The 16,808-nt window shown below is 43.1% G+C and overlaps 1 protein-coding gene across 2 annotated transcripts in view; it reads right to left on the reverse strand.

Annotated features, from left to right (window-relative positions):
• Nucleotides 1-14,329, reverse strand: part of ptprn2 (protein tyrosine phosphatase receptor type N2) — a 761,696-nt gene extending 747,367 nt beyond the window's left edge. The window contains exon 1 of one of the 2 annotated variants that reach the window (XM_033044535.1): nucleotides 14,063-14,329. In XM_033044535.1, coding sequence (XP_032900426.1) covers nucleotides 14,063-14,144 — 82 coding nt within the window. In that variant the 5' untranslated portion in view covers nucleotides 14,145-14,329. The remainder of the gene's footprint in view (nucleotides 1-14,062) is intronic. The other variant, XM_033044525.1, reaches the window with a different exon arrangement.
• Between the last annotated feature and the right edge of the window lie 2,479 nt (nucleotides 14,330-16,808).

The raw sequence follows: 16,808 nt of genomic DNA on the forward strand, positions 1-16,808 counted from the left end.
CACTGACACGTGCATTCTGACAAAGACAATTATGGTCTACCCTAACCAGAAACCATGGATGAGCAGCGAGAATCACTCTCTGTTAAAGTCCAAATCCAAGGCTTTCAGGAAAGACGATCCCACACTGTACAGGTAGGCCAAGTATGGTCCCTGTAAGTCCATCACGGATGCAGAGAGACATCCAATTAAGCTAGAGGCTCAATTCAATCAAGCAAGCAAGCAAGCAATCTGTGCAGGGTCTGAATACCATCCTGGGCTACAAGCTGAGATTGGAGGATGATCTCTGATAAGGGCACATCGTTACTGGATGAGCTCAATGCCTTTTCCACCTGTTCTAAACAGGCAAACAAAGTACCACCTCAGCCTCTGTCTCCCCTCCACCACCCCCACATTTGCGTGCTCTGTCTGTGGCTCTATTGCCTGTATATGTACGATTGTGTGGCCAAATGCCAACACCAACACAATCGTTAAGTTCATCAATAATACCATTGTTGTTCTCCGGAACAACAATGATGAGGTGAAGTAGGGGAACAAGATCAAGAACCATTTGTCGCTGTGTCGAGGAACAACATCCTTGCGCTTAAAGTCAGCAAGATGATCGAGCCGTAGCTGACCCAAGGAGACAAAGGGGTGAACACCATCATGTCTTCATCAACGGAGCTGCTGTAGGGATGGCCAACAGCTTCAGGTTTCTAGGCATCCATATCTCCAGCAACCAAACCTGGTCCCTTCACACTGAAACAGAAAATTAATCAAGAGTATTTACTCTGATAAGTGTCTGACAGGATTCAGCAGGTCCATGAGGATACTCATGAGCTTTTACAGAGAATCTGTAAAATGTATTCTGATGGGATGCTTCTCTGCCTCGTATGGCAACTGCCCTGCACTTGTTGCTCTGAACCTGCAGAGAGTGGGTGAACACAGCCCAGTCCATCACAGACTCATCTCTTCCTTCCATCCAGTCCTTCAGGTTTGTTGTATCAGGAATGCTTTGAAGTATTGTCAAGTATGCCCATCACCTTAGCCATTTCTTTTTCTCTCTTCTATCTTTTGGGAGAAAGTACAGAACCATGAAAGCTCGGATTTGAAAACTGCTTCTTCCCTGCTACTATCAGAGCAGTATGATCTTCTTCTTATCCAGTCCACACACAAGATTAGAAGTTGTTAAGAAGGAACTGCAGATGCTGGAAAATCGAAGGTACACAAAAATGCTGGAGAAACTCAGCGGGAGCAACAGCATCTATGGAGCGAAGGAAATAGGCAACGTTTCGGGACGAATCCCTTCTTCGCTCCATTGATGCTGCTGCACCCGCTGAGTTTCTCCAGCATTTTTGTGTACCCAAGATTAGAAGTTGTTCAGCCACTTCGCGGCATCTGCATACAACGGTGTCTGTCTTGTGCTTCTTGTGCGAGGTGGCGGAAAGGAAAGGAAAGGAAAGATTGGTGAAAACAGGGCAATGTCACATCCTCAGAGATCACCAGGAAGGATTGAAGGCTTTGCAGCACCCTGAAAGGGTAGCCATTGCTCTAATGGCCTTTGGGTATCACTGTGGCTTAGGTGGTAGAGTTGCCGTCTCACAGCTCCAGCAACTTGGCTTCGATCCTGTCCTCGGTGCTGTCTGCATGGAGTGCGCACGATCTCCCCATCACTCCGGGTGCTCGAGTTTCTGCTCACATCTCAGAAAAATGCGCAGGTCAGATGTTCTCGCTCTATTAGACTGTGTGAATTGCCTCCAATGTATGGCTGAGTGGGAAAAGTGTGGGAAGAGTGGAGGGAGACATGGAAGCAATAAAAGGGATTGGTGCAAATAGGTGCTTGATGGTCAGCATGGATCAATTGAACTGAAGGGCCTGATTCCATGCTGTATGACTCCACACCTCTAAATGATGATGCTGGCACGGTTTGTAATTATGTCATAAAATGATGTCCCTTGCCAGAGTGAGGCATGGGACATCATTCCATGCTGTGTGACTTCACACACAAATTGGAGGAACAGCACCTGTTTTGCATGGGTAAGTTCATGGCATTAACATTGAATTCTCTAATTTTAGAAAACTTCCAAAAACACTTCCCTCCCCTATTTTCGCTTTGATGTATCCCTCTTGGGCTTACACCATCTATAGCAAAGAATCAGCCTACCAGGGAACCTCCTTGCTTGAGGTCATCCGTTGCCGGCCCAGATTTGTCTTGTTTTTTTTCTTGCTTCATCTCCTCACTACAAACAGTCTGAAGAAGGATTCCGACCGGAAACATCACCTATCCATTTTCTCCAGAGAGATGCTGCCTGACCCACTGAGTTACTCCAGCTTTTTTTGTCCATCTTTCTAATGATGTCTTTGGGCTTGAAAGACTTCAGGCACTTAGGAACACCATCATCAGCGTGATCTACTCTGAGTCTCACTGAAGACTTGGAAAGACATTGTTCTTCCATCATTGTCTCTGGGCCTAAATCCTGGAAGACCCCATCCATTACGTTGGTCAGAAATGTTGAAGCACCATGCCAGCATCTTCACCAGAAGAATTTCAGCCGTTCTATTCAGTTCAGTTTAGTTAATTGTCATGTGTACCGAGGTACAGTGAAAATCTTTTTGTTGGGTGCTTACCAGTCAGTAGAATGGCAACACATGATTACAATTGATCCATTTAGAGTGTTTAGATACATGAAAAGGGATTAACGTGCAATGCAAGGTAAAGCCAGCAAGTCTGATCGAGGGTCACCAAAGAGGTAGATAGTAGTTCAGCACTACTTTGGTTGTGGTAGGATTATTCAGTTGGCTGTTAACAGCGCAGCCCTGTCTTCCCAAAGACAATAAGTGCCATTCTTGACAATGAGTAAAAAAAAACAAAATCACAATAAAATGTGATGCCAGCAACCATCATGAAATTGCATCACGTCTGAACAAATGAACGACTGCTGGGTTATTTTTCAAGTGGCTTCAACAATGACAAAAGCATTTTCAACTAAACTAATAATAAGGCCGTGAAAAAAAATGAACTGAAAGGAAAGAATTGGTAATTGGAAAGAATTGGAATTGGTACACTCGCTGTTGACAAATTCCCTTCTCCCTTGCCCCCCACTTACTCACCTTCCCACTAAAGTGGTCAATGAGCACTGTGAGTTAGTCATCAATGCACAGAAAAGAAAGACGCTCTTGGAAATCTCGAAGTCATTCATTTTACCCTCGTCAATAAGTTTATAATATCCAATAACACATTCAGTAAAAGGATTACTCACTGTCAGCCTCTGTAATCATGCATGCAAGACACATTAATACTGACCTTTGAATGACAAGATCTGGGTAGCCGGGTCTATTACATTCAATCATTTTGACCTTAAGGAGTACTTAAAATGCACTGGAAAAGATTCAGCAATTGGGCTGATTTGCAATTTATTAAAATTCATTTCTGTGCCGCAAACCTTATAAAATGAATATTTACAATCCAGATGAGGATAAAGAGGAAAGTTGAATGAGAAATGCATCATTGCAGCAAACATGGAGAGATGGGCAACTCCAAAAGGAAACAGATGGATGCCAAAACATAACCATAAACAAGTGAGAACAATTTTTAAAAAGTTCATTTAGGGACAGAGAAGTCCATTCAGCACTGCAGTTAGAACGCAGCTGATTTACTTCTCAACAACACCAAAACCCTTAGTTTCTGTCGCTCGCTATCGATCAGACATTTTAGCAATCCTAATCTCACCAGGCACTGCCTCAAGCAACAATTGCATTAATTTCAGTAACCCAGGGTCAATCCTGATCTCTGGTGCTGTCCTTGTAGAATTTGCATAAATTGCCCCAAGAATGTAGATGGGTGAGAGGATAATCAAAGGGGAGATAATGAGCATGCAAGATGACTGGGCAAGAGGAGAATTAAGTGGGGGAATGGGGCTGAGAGTCATAGACTAAATGACCTTCCTCTATATAATCAGAAAGCATAAAATAATATTTGAGTTATATGTATATAGACTTCAAGATCTCAGTTTCTTTAGAACAAAGGAGTGATTCCTAACCTTATTCATGACTGGACAGGCGCCATGTTAAAACATGGGTCTTTATTCTGGCCTTCCCTAGAGTCTAATATAAAGGCTACAGGAAAAACAAGTAGGGCAATGGGATTGTTATGAGTGAGCACTCACTATATGGGTCACAATAGTCTCATATGTCATGTAGAAAAGTGGAAACCCAGCAGAGATGGTTGCTAACTGGGGGCAAAGAAGCCGTGATCTATGGAATAAAACAGTAGTGTTAGAGCTCAGTAAAGGATTACTTGCATAACTTAGAATAAATCAATGCCAAACAGACCTGGTATTGGGTTAGGATTCATTAATATGGAGGTCTATTGAAATATTGCCCAGCACTTTTTTTTTTTTAAAGAGCCCATCTAGCTCCATTGACAGAAAACCAGTTTGCAATGTATGCATGTCAATGGATACCAACCCAATAATGGAGTATTCCCACCAACCATCAACACAAAACACTACCCATAACTATGAACTTCTACTAACTGTCCTTGGTTGTGTGAAGGACCTTTGCACTAGTATTGTGGTTATTAATGTATTGATTTTCGAGTATATATTATCGATGTGCATTGTGTTTATAGGCCTATTATGCTGCTGCAACACAGAATTTCATTTTCCCGTTATCAGTACATATCCCAATTAAACATTCTTGGCTCCTGGTCAAGAATCTGGACCCAAACTGGTATGCCGGTGTCAACTCTTCATTACAGAACCTCAGATAGACCCCGTCACCTGAACATGCGTCGGATAGGAGACCCCAGTGAAAGTGACAGCAAGTCAAGTGTCAGCATTAATAGGGCAGTGACATTCCATATTAAGGACAATACCAGCACTTCAACATTCTTTGCAGTACGGAACAACTTCTTTCTATCCTGAACCTACCTGATCTCCCGGTTGCTTTAATTCTCCTTCCCATTCCCACACTGACCTTTCTGTCCTAAGTCTCCTCCATTGTCAGAATGAAACAAATTGGAGGAACTACCTCATATTTCACTTGGGCAGCTTACAGCCCAGTGGTATGAATATTGATTTTGCTCACTTCAGGTAGCCCCGGCATTCCCTCTCCCTCTCTCTCTCTCTCTCTCTCTCTCTATCCCTCCCCCACCCAAGTCGCACCAGCTTCTCGTTTTCACCCAACAAACAGCTAACAATGGCCCGTTTCCATTATCATCATTACTTTTTTGCATATCTTTCATTCATTGTTCTTTTTCTCTCCACGTCATCTTCTATATCTCTCATTTCCCTTATCCCTAACTAGTTTGAAGAAGGGTCTCGACCAGAAATGCCACCCATTCCTTTTCTCCAGAGATGCTGCCTGTCCCGCTGCATTACGCCAGCTTTTTGTATCTATCTTCTTTCTATACCATACAGGGATATGGGCCAAACACAGACATGTGAGACCAGGACAGATGGGGCATCTTGGTCAGCATTACCAAGTTTTGCCAAAGGGCCTGTTTCTGTGCTGTATGACTCTATGTAGGTATGTTACAAAACTTACCTTCAGCGGCGCTGCAGTTCTGTCGCTGCCCGTGTGCGCGACTTTGGCGCCTTTGAGAGGGGGGCGGGTATAAAATGCGATTTTTCTGCAGCCTATTCAAATCGATCTCTGTCAGTCTATTTAGTTGCTAAAGAAAAATCGCTTCAACTGCCGTTTTATTAAGTTTATTAAAATTAGCGCTGGATAATTTAATTGGTGGAGTAAAATTAAAATCATCTTCAAATGCCGTCAACGCCGACAATGGGATGGATCTCACGTAGGGGACAAGGCAAGGTATGCCGTTTATTTATTCATATAAACTTGCTTCTTAGGATGCCTTTAATCAAAATTTCAAGTTGCGAAAATGTCATTATGTAAATATACGAACCGGCAGTATTTTTCCTGCCAATACGGGGTTTAAATTCACTGCAACCGCAACGTTCGAAACCAGCGCGTTCCACAAAATCCCACTCGCAAGATGATTTAAATGCCCATTAATTTACAGGAATTAAACATTAAATTCCTTCCATTTGGCCTATAAATTCATGACAATGAGATTTAAAAATCATGTTATATTGTGAATTCTTGTGTGAATGTTATTTGGACACTTAGGCTTTTTAAAAATGTTAACCTTTTCTTAAGAAATGGATAGATGTTTAGATCTAGTAATTGAATTTTGTAATTAACTACAATTGGGTAACTAACTAATTATATGCTTTAATTTCAGGTCATCCAAATAAGATTGTTTCATATTTGTTTCAGAATGCTTCAATCTATTATAACTGAAAATTTCATTCAGTTCTCTTAATTTTTAAGAAAGTTATGGGCTTTTGACTGTCCTCGATCACAGCTTTTGTGTTAAGTCAATGGAAAAGCAATAGGGAACGAGATGCTAATTTCTGAGTATGAAAATGGCCATAACTTTTTTAATACTGAAGATATGAAAGTGAATTAGGTGTCAATTTAAACTTCTTTTTATGCTTTATCTGATGGGTTAAATTGTAGACTTGATTTTTTAAATCTCAAAATGTAAAAAATTATCTCTTTGTTAATTTGAGAGGGTACACTGAACTGAAGGTGTTAAAATTTGGATCACTAATCTTAACTCCAGGGACAGACAGACACAGACACAGACGCACGCACACGTGTCCTTCGGCCCAACATGTCCATGCCGGAATGCCCCATTAATGCAAGCCCCACCTGTCCACATTTGATTCATATACCTAAAAACATTTCCTTTCCATGTACCTGACCAAATGTCATTTTTGATGTTGTTATAGTACGGTGTACCTGCCTCAAGCTACAAGAGTGAGAGGAAAGACTGCTCTAATGTTTAGATTCTTATATAAACCATAACTTGCACCATATGGGTACATCTGCTCTGGCATTGCAGACTTTTTCTACTTGATCTCTGGTAGTCTCTTGGTATCGAAGGAGATGTTTTTGCTGCCGTTCCAGTTCTGTGGGTTCCACAGCGAGTGATGAGCCTCTGTCACAGATAGGACAGGAGGTCCGGAAGAGACAACCATAAGAGATGTTTTGCCCTCCTGTCTTCTTGCACAGGGCTTCTCGAGCCAAGTTCACTGTCATATTCACGTGCAGTAAGTCACAGGTTCAATGAAAATCTTGATTGTGGCAGCATCATAAGCCCATTGGCTCAAACAACGCACAAAACGTGAATTATGCAAAACAGCTGAAGAAAAAGACTGCAAAACAAGACATTATATGCTTTAATTTCAGGTCATCCAAGTAAGATGTTTCATATTTGTTTCAGAATGCTTCAATCTATTATAACTGAAAATTTCAGCAGCGCCTTTACTTCCTGAGGAGGCTCAAGAAAGCCCACCTGTCCCCCCAGATCCTGACCAACTTCTACCGGTGTACCATCGAGAGCATCCTGACCGCCTGCTTCACGGTATGGTACAGCAGCTGCACTGTTGCGGACAGGAAGGCACTACAACGGGTGGTGAAAACCGCGCAGCACATCATCGGTGCCCCGCTCCCTGCCATGGATGCCCTCCACCGAAAACAGTGTCTGAAACGGGCTGGGAAGATCATTAAAGACCCCTCCCACCCCAACCATGGACTGTTTGCCCTCCTCCCATCAGGGAGGCGGTACAGGAGCCTCAGGTCTCGTACCAGTAGGATGAGGAACAGCTTCTACAATCATACCATCGCATTGCTGAACTCGGAGTCCCGCCGATAGATTCCTCCGGTCCCTCCGTCCCCATTGTTTAATTATTCTGTATTTTTTATTATTCTGTATCCTCTTTTTTTTTAAATTTCTATATTGCACTACTACGGACTGACGCAAAACTGCATTTCGTTGTACCCATACTCAGTATTTGTGCAATGACATTAAAGTTGAATTGAATTGAATTGAGTTTAATTGAATTTGTAGGAAAACAAGTCCATGGCAGTGCAAGAGGTCGTTCCCAATGTTCCATTGTTGAGGTAGAATTAGGATTGTGCAGGTCAGTTCAAGAACCTGATGGTAGATGTTCCTGAACCTGGTGGTGTGTGACTTCAGGCTTCTGCACCTCCTTCTTTCAAAGGTGGAAATGACTGTCCCCACAATGTACCGGGTTGAGTCCACCACTCACTGCAGCCTCGCATTCCTGTGGAAATTGCCACACCAGACCATGGTGCAACCTGTCAGGGTAGTTTCTACAGTGCGTCTGTAGAAGTATTTGGTGACATGCTGAATCGCTTTAAACTTCTAAGAAAGTAGAGGTGCCAGTACACATTTATCATGATTATATCTCTGTTCTGGGCGTAGCTCGGGTCATCTGAGAAGTGAACCAAGGAATATGAAGCTGCTAATTCTCTCCACTGCCACCCTACCAATAAAAACTGACACTTCTTCTCTATACATGGACTTGAGGTTCATCTAATGTTCCTTCTCCTTCCTGGGCAGTGACAGGCTGGGATTCACATCAATCAGTGGGGTATTGCAGTTTTTATTTCCAAGGCAGCTGTCTGTCTATGTTTGAATCTTTTCCTCCGCCTGGTAATCACTACCTGTGACACAACACAGAATTTAGCATCTGTTTTGCAAGCCTGGTGTTTTGCATGTAAACACTATGGCCTGCCCAATGAAGCAGCCCGAATACTATGCAGGCTTCAATACTGATGATGTTAACCTTGATAATCCAAGTTGAGGGTTAGATTGTTTACTGACAATCAGATGTAAAGCAGGAAATATTACATAATGTGTGGCAATATACAACATAGGTAGTATACTGGGATATGGTGAGAAGGCAGGAACGGGGTACTGTTCTGGATAATCAGCCATGATCACATTGAATGGTGGTGCTGGCTCAAAGTGCCGAATGGCCTACTCCTGCACCTATTGTCTAACAGACATGATTAACTCATTCAGTGTAGTTTACTTGTTCGGAATGGGTTAATCCTTAAAAGCGGAAGTGTCAGTCATGCAGGAGGATTACCGCTTAACTTATTAAAAAGCATCAAGAAACTGGTGGTAATTCCATTAGAGACCATCGGTAGAAATTATGCAACAAGCGATGCTCTTACAATGCATGGGACAGGGAAGGACTGGCTACCTGGCCAAAGCCCTGGAGAGATGAAGTCACAAGGCTCACACTGTTCAGAAGCGCTACCTGAAGCATTAACAGGGTTTATTGCTTCATAAAAACAGCTGGACCCACTGAAGATTTTCAGCATTTTCTCTTTTTTTTGGGACAAAACAACAGCTTGATTCCTTCAGAAGCAGCATTGATTCGCTCCAAAAAATAAACGTCTTTTCTCGAGCGAGAGAGAGAGAGAGAGACTGCTATTTCCCCCTTTTCATTTTAATTCAAGTTCTCCTGATATTTGAATATGACAATATCCTGTTTACTACTATTGCTGTTACAATACAATATTTATTCATTGTCATTGGAACCTCAAATGAGGCTCAAACGAAACTCTGTTTCTACAGCCATACAAACAGAAACTATTTCTACAAGACACTTAAACAATTCAATTCACACAAAATCTTCATCACAGTGAATCTCCTCCTCACTGTGATGGAAGGCAAAGTCTTTTCTCTCCCGTGTTCCATTTTTCTCCCGATGTTAAAGCTCCAGGCGGGCGACGGTAAGTCCCACGGCTGTTAAGGCTGCGCCGGGCGATGTGCGGTCCCACTCCAGGTCTTAATGTCTCAATGTGGGAGACCCCGGCGGGCGTTGGCATGTCCCGCGACCGTTAAAGCCGCGCCGGGCGATGTAAGGCCCCACTCTGGGCCGTTCCAACTCCGTGACATGGGCGGAAGTTGCTTTGCGGGAGCTCCAAAAAACGGTCTCCCACCAGGCACCCGCGAGCTCACGATGTTCCTGTCCACCGGACCTGCGGCTGGAGCCTCCGAGCTCCGGAGTCGGGCCGCAGCCACCACTGCTCCCCACGCTCCGAGGCCGGCCAGCCCCACGATGGTGAGTAGTCCGCAGCTCCGTAGGCTCCACGACTGGAGCCCCCAGGTCATTCCGGTTGGAGGCTGCTCCACGGTACTAGACCCCAACGACAATGGAGACCCGATAGGAAAAAGGTCGGGTCTCCCGTGCAGAGAAGAGATTATAAAAGTTCCCCCCCCCCCCCCCAAATATACACAGCCAAAAACAGTATAAAAGAACACAACAACTACATTTAACTGGACAAAAAAAAAAAGACAGACAGGCTGCAGGGGCCGCTGCAACATCGGTCGCGCCACCAGCCGTTATTATTTTTATTGTTATTATTAGTAATAATATTGTTATCGATAAGCGGCCCTTCTTGAATAAAGGCACAACATCTAGTAACTAGTATTTGTGCATAGAGTGATACAGTGTGGAAACAGGCCCTTCGGCCCAACTCGCCCACATTGGCCAACATGTCCCAGCTACACTAGTCCCACTTGGCCATGTTTGGTCCATATCCCTCCAAACCCGTCCTATCCATGTACATGTCTAACTGTTTCTTAAACATTGGGATAGTCCCAGCCTCAACTACCTCCTCTGGCAGCTTGTTCCATACATCCACCACCCTTTGTGTGAAAAGGTTACCCCTCAGATTCCTATTAAATCATTTTCCCTTCATCTTGAACCTATGCATCTTTCCCTCTAACCTCACAGCTCAAATCCACCTCTCCAATGGAGTTTATTCAGTCATTACCATGAAGCAAATTAGCATTTCAAATTGTTACCGACATAATAATATCCTGTTTATTAGGCGCATTCTACTAAATTCTGAATTTGGTTTGGTTTAATAATTGTAAAAATGAGTTTTAAAAAAAACTATAGGATAATTAGATATATTCTTTTTAATGATGTACAAGCACCCTCAGGGTTAACAAAATATTTTTTGAGCATCTACAACATGAAAATAAGATTTTGTGTTTGCATTTAGTTGTGCTGATAAGCCTTTCTTTGAAAAAACTTCATTAATGAAAAATGCACTTGCCTGTTCTAAAAACCTTCCACTCATTTCAAGCTTTAACTATAACACCAAGATTCAGTTGTTCCCTAGAAATTGCTGTTGCTAATCTTGTCCACCACATCTCTCCCTCCAACCTCTCAGCTCAAGTCCACCTCTCCACTGGAGTTCAGATTTGTTTATTCACTCATTACCGTGAAACAAATTAGTATTTCAAATAAATATTCATCCACATCTGCATGCTGACTTGCCAAACTGCTCGTGAAACTGAACACATTGTCCTTAGTACTTTCCAGTTAGAACAAGCTGCAATCATATTGGTGTTATTCCTCTCCAACCCCCAGAGGGCTGGGATTTTTAATAGGGTGCAGGGCGAAAGGCCATGCATTTATCTTATTCACTATGGTTACATAAGCAATTAAAGTGCGTAGAAAATCATAAAAAGAGGAACATGGTCAAACATTCCTTCCATTCATCCTTGTGATGTGTTACAATTAAGTACACACAAGCTAAAGTAATTCTGCCATAGTTACCCAACCTATGTAAATTGCATTTGTGACTAATGCAGGACATAAGGAGAAGCCAGCATGTGCCATGTGATTTTCAAAAGCATTTGATAAGGTATTTGAGACACTATTACACAAAGTAAAGGCTCAAGAGACTGGGCGTAACAAATGAAAGACTAAAAACAGCGAGGGTGAACAGACTGATCAGATTCAGCTCAGCCACCTGTTATCAGTGGTTTAGCACAACGATCAGTGCTTGGACCTCAGCTACAATCACAGGTGGCGTGACAGCATTTGCTATTCCCCCGTTTTGCTTATGATGCAAAGGGAGGTTCGAAAGCAGGTTGTGGAGGGGGTGCAAACTGGCAATGAGAGCATGGGAATAGCAGCAGCAGCAGCAGCAGCAGCAGCAGGAGGCCATTTGGCCCCCTCAACCATTGGACACAATCTGGGCTGATCTTCTACCCCAACACTACTTTCCTTCACATTCCCCATATCCCTTGATTCCGTAAATGTCCAGAAATGTGTTGAACCCTATTCTGATTATAATCAATGTCCTTGCCTCCGCAGCCTTCTGATGTAGAGAATTCCAAAGACACTGAGCACATTTTGCTCATCTCAGTCCTAGATTAGTTGCCTCTTGCTTTGGGGCGATGTCTGCTAATCTCAGACTCTTCAGCTGGGGAACATCATCATCCACTCCTTTAAGAATTTTGTATGTTTCAATGGGATCACCTATCATTCCAATAAACTCTGGAGAATGAAGACCCACCCCTGCTCACTTTCACCTCATAAAATAGATCTGCCATCTTAGGAACTAGTATCTGTTGCATTCTCTCTAAATGAAGTATATCCAGTCTTTAAGAATGAGACCAAAATTGATCGATAAATACACTCTTGTGTTCCAGTCCTTTTGCAAAAAAATGCCATGATATTGCTTGCCTTCCCAATTGCCTGATGCACCTGCACGTTGGCCTTCAATGACTTGGGTACAAAGATGCTCAAGTACCTCTGCACATAAAACATTATCCAATCTCTGAATCTAAAGAAGGGACCGAAACCGAAATGCCGTCTCTCCTTAGATGCTGCCCAGCCTGCTAAGTTCCTCCAGGACTTGTTTTGGCGCTTAACCTTTCAGCATTTGCAGTGTCTGGTGTCTGCATTATCCAGTCTCTCACCATTTATAATTATCTCACTATAGATACACAATAGCTCTCTCTTTTCCATCGTAATGGGTGATATTATACTTAATCTACCTCCCAAACTTTGAAATGTTACATCTGATCCCCTCAGTCAAACTGGTCATGGAGCCGGTGGGAACTGGAGGCACAAACAAACATCCGTGCAAAGTCACATACTGGCGAACTAACATGTAATATGTGAATTCAATTTGCAAGCCCATGACAAATGGTGCAAAGAAAGGTTATCAACTTTGATTGGAAAAATTGGCAGCAGAATAGTGATAAAAGTGTTGGGTATCCAGATGAAGCCTGATGTCCTTGTACACAGATAACATGAAATTAACATGCAACTGCAGCACACAATTAGGAAAGCAATTGCATTTATTACAAAGCAGCTGCAATGCAATACTAAATGTTCACAATGGAATGATGTAAGGGTTTGGCAAGAGCATATGGAATTATTTGTAGATTTAATTCATTTAAACTGAAGGCTCATGTGCTAAAAGCATTGGTAAGGTAAACAGAGATACGAGGAATATCGGCCAAAAACTAGCGACCGGAATGAACTCGGACAGCGTGCTGGAGGGAAATGGGCAGACGACATTTCGGGTCGAGACCATTCATCGCCTGAAAGAAGAAAGGCGTGTAAAGTTTCATAGTCCGAGGTTTGACTTCGAGATGGACATGAAGTTATTCAGACATGAAGAAGGGTTTCGGCCCGAAACGTTGCCTATTTCCTTCGCTCCATAGATGCTGCTGCACCCGCTGAGTTTCTCCAGCATTTTTGTGTACCTATGAAGTTATTCAACACAGAAATGGGCCAATCGGCCCACCCCGTCCCTGCTATCACACGATGAAACATTTCCTCGCTCAGAGCCGAGTTTAATGACTTAGAAACGACTAAATGTATCGGGATGCGAGGGAAAGTGGAATGGATGGAAGGAATGGAGCGGCCGAGAGATTTACTTCTGGCTCCTACTGACCAGCTGATTTATCCCAGCGGACCGGCAACGTAAGATCAATAACCACAACCAATTAATTCCGCCTGCACAGGTCAACGGGGTGTTTATTTTTTTTTTAAACACACCACGAAGTAACTGACATAATCGGTAGGAATTGTTTATTTGTGGGTCACTGTGTCGATATGAAAGTTAACGCGGTTTAACCAGTGCTATCGCCGATGGTAACCAGTGCTTCACGCCCTTCGCGACAGACAGACCCAATGTACCTGCTACGCACACATGATAAATCCTAACCCTTTATCCGCGCAAATGCATCGCAGGTTTGTGGAAAGGATCCCTTCGTCGGGTTTATCTTTTATTTTGCAGCCTGTCGCAGGTTCAGAGCCCTGGATACGCAACCTGATGAATCCGCATCGTTTAAGATCCTCACCTGATAAGCAGTTCAGGGCGGGTTGCTTATTATTTATTAAAAAAAACACCACAAGCTATCAAACAAACTTACCGAATTTCTTGTCCGCTCTCGCTATCGCCGGGGAGTGGAGAGCCGGCAGGAGCAGGAGGATGGAATAAATGGTTTCCATCATTCTTCATCCATTGCACTTTAGACTAGCAATCCATTTCTGGGCGAAGATGGAAGGGAGAAGATGTGTGGATGGGTGAAGGGGAGGAGATGGGTGAAGGGAAGCAGCGCTCTCCAGCTGCCCGCGGTGTGAGCAGCAGCAGCAGCGGCGGCTCCAAAGCCGAGCAGCTTCACTCCGCCCTCTCCTCTCCCTCCCTCCCCGCCTGTTCGTCACCGCTACTTGGCACCGCCCTTCAGCCGCCGAGCAGCGTCCAGCCTCCCTCCCCGCTCCTCAATCACAGTGCCCGGCCCGGCCCGGCTGCTCGCAGTCACCCAGCGCCATCAGCACTGAAGACAAGACACAAAAGGATGGAGTAACAAGGGACGGGCAGCATCTCAGGAGAGAAGGGGACGGGTGACTATTCAGGTCGAGACCCTCCTTCATATATTGATTTCTCTAACTTCGTCTCTCTCTTCGCCCCCCCCCCCCCTCCCTAGTTCTCCGACTAGTTTTACTGTCCTTCTGATAAATCATACTGATTATATGCCTCCTTGTCACCTTCCCCTCGACCAACTCTGAATCATTCTACATTTTCCTTATCATTATCTGTCCTTTTCATACCTTACCCTTCAATATCTCTGTCTCCCTCTCCCCTGATTCAGTCTGAAGAAATGTCTCCCGTTCCTTTTCTCCAGAGATGCTGCCTGACCCGCTGAGTTACTCCAGCATTTTGTGTCTTATCGTCGTTCCCGGGCCAGTCCCCGTGCTAGTCAAAGCTTGGGAGAGACAGTCAATACCCTCTGCATCATTAAGTCGTTGCACCGCTGACGGGACCCTCTGCCTCCAATGCAGTGCAAGCAAGCCCATCCGCTGGATGAGACCTTCCACCTGTACATCAAGCGCCCTCAGCCCCCCCAGTGACACCATGCGCTGCCTGCTGCAGCTGCTCGATAACCGAATAAGCTAATTATGTGTTACATGCGTTGCACAACCATTGATCACAACTCACGCTGTCAAAAACAAAGGTCAAAATGAAGAAAAATGCTTTGCTTTCTGAGAACTGTCTTTTCCTACATCTCTCCAGCACCGTTCTGTTCTGTGTTCCGTTCCTCTCCACTTCCCCTTCCCATTTTATTTACTGATCCCAATAGGATTGCGGCGACTTAAAATATTTTAGCTGGTAATTAGTTTGTGTCTGACATGATTCCCTTCATCTCTATTTCACAAACAGAAAATAGTGGCACATTCTACGATCAATTTCATAATAATAATAATCATATGGTAGCAATGGTATCAAGTCTTTAATTTATCCGATAATCAGATAAAGCATAAAAAGTTTAATTTGACACCTAATTCACTTTCATATCTTCAGTATTAAAAAAGTTATGGCCATTTTCATACTCGGAAATTAGCGTCTTGTTCCCTATTGATTTCCCATTGACTTAACACAAAAGCTGTGATCGAGGACAGTCTAAAGCCCATAACTTTATTAAAAATTAAGAGAACTGAAAGAAATTTTCAGTTATTATAGGTTGAAGCATTCTGAAACAAATATTAAACAATCTTACTTGGATGACCTGAAATTAAAGCATATAATTAGTTAGTTACCCAATTGTAGCTAATTCCAAAATTCAATTACTAGATCTAAACATCTATCCATTTCTTAAGGAAAGATTAACATTTTTAAATAGCCTAAGTGTCCAAATAACATTCACACAAGAATTGACAATAAAACATGATTTTTAAATCTCATTGACATTAATTTATAGGCCAAATGGAAGGAATTTAGTGTTCAATTGCTGTAAATTAATGGCCATTTAAATCAGCTTTCGAGTGGGATCGTGTGGAACGCGATGGTTTGGAACGTTCCCATTGCGGTGAATTTGTACCCCATATGCCCAGAAAAATACTGCAAGATTTAATGGGCACCCAAATCAGCTACTCGCAACATAAACTTTTGTATAAAGGGATCTTAAGAAGCACTTTTTAATGTAAAAATAAACAGCCTACCTTGCGTTGTACCCTACATGAGATCCGTCCCGTTGGCAGCGGTCGCGGGTTTAGAGGATGATTTTTAACCTACTATAACAATTAAATAAACCAATAGTTTAAAAATACCTGCAGCGAACTAATGTCGCAGCGATTTTTCGTCAGCAACTAAGGAGGCCGAACAACCTCGATTTGAATAGCCGAGAGAAAATCGCGTTTTAAACCCGCCCCCCTGTCAAAGGCGCCAAAATCGCGCACACGGGCAGCGACAGACCTGCAGCGACGCTGAAGGTAAGTTTTGCAACATACCTACATATGGTAAAACAATTATAGTCTAGTTTCATCTCTTAATTATTCCATGTAAATCACCAAAAAATATGGACAGATACTCCAGTAAAATTATGAAAGTGCTCCTTTGGGAGGGACAATCTTTCATGTGCAAAGACAGAGCACAATCTCATTATTCTCCAGTAAACGAAAGTGTAAAAAATTGCCTAAGCTTGAAATAAAATATACTGGTAACAGACAGCATCTGTGGGTGGTTGGTTCTGAAGAAGGGTCTTCAATCTGACACATAACTCTTTCTTTTTCCACAGATGCTACCCGGCCTGTTGAATGATTCCTGCGTTTTATTCATCTTAATTATCTTCCAGTTGAAGTACTCAAGAGATTTTGTAAACATTGGCGCTGTTATCCCTG

This window comes from Amblyraja radiata, chromosome 2, assembly GCF_010909765.2.
Source record: "Amblyraja radiata isolate CabotCenter1 chromosome 2, sAmbRad1.1.pri, whole genome shotgun sequence".
In the NCBI taxonomy this organism is placed as follows: domain Eukaryota; kingdom Metazoa; phylum Chordata; class Chondrichthyes; order Rajiformes; family Rajidae; genus Amblyraja; species Amblyraja radiata.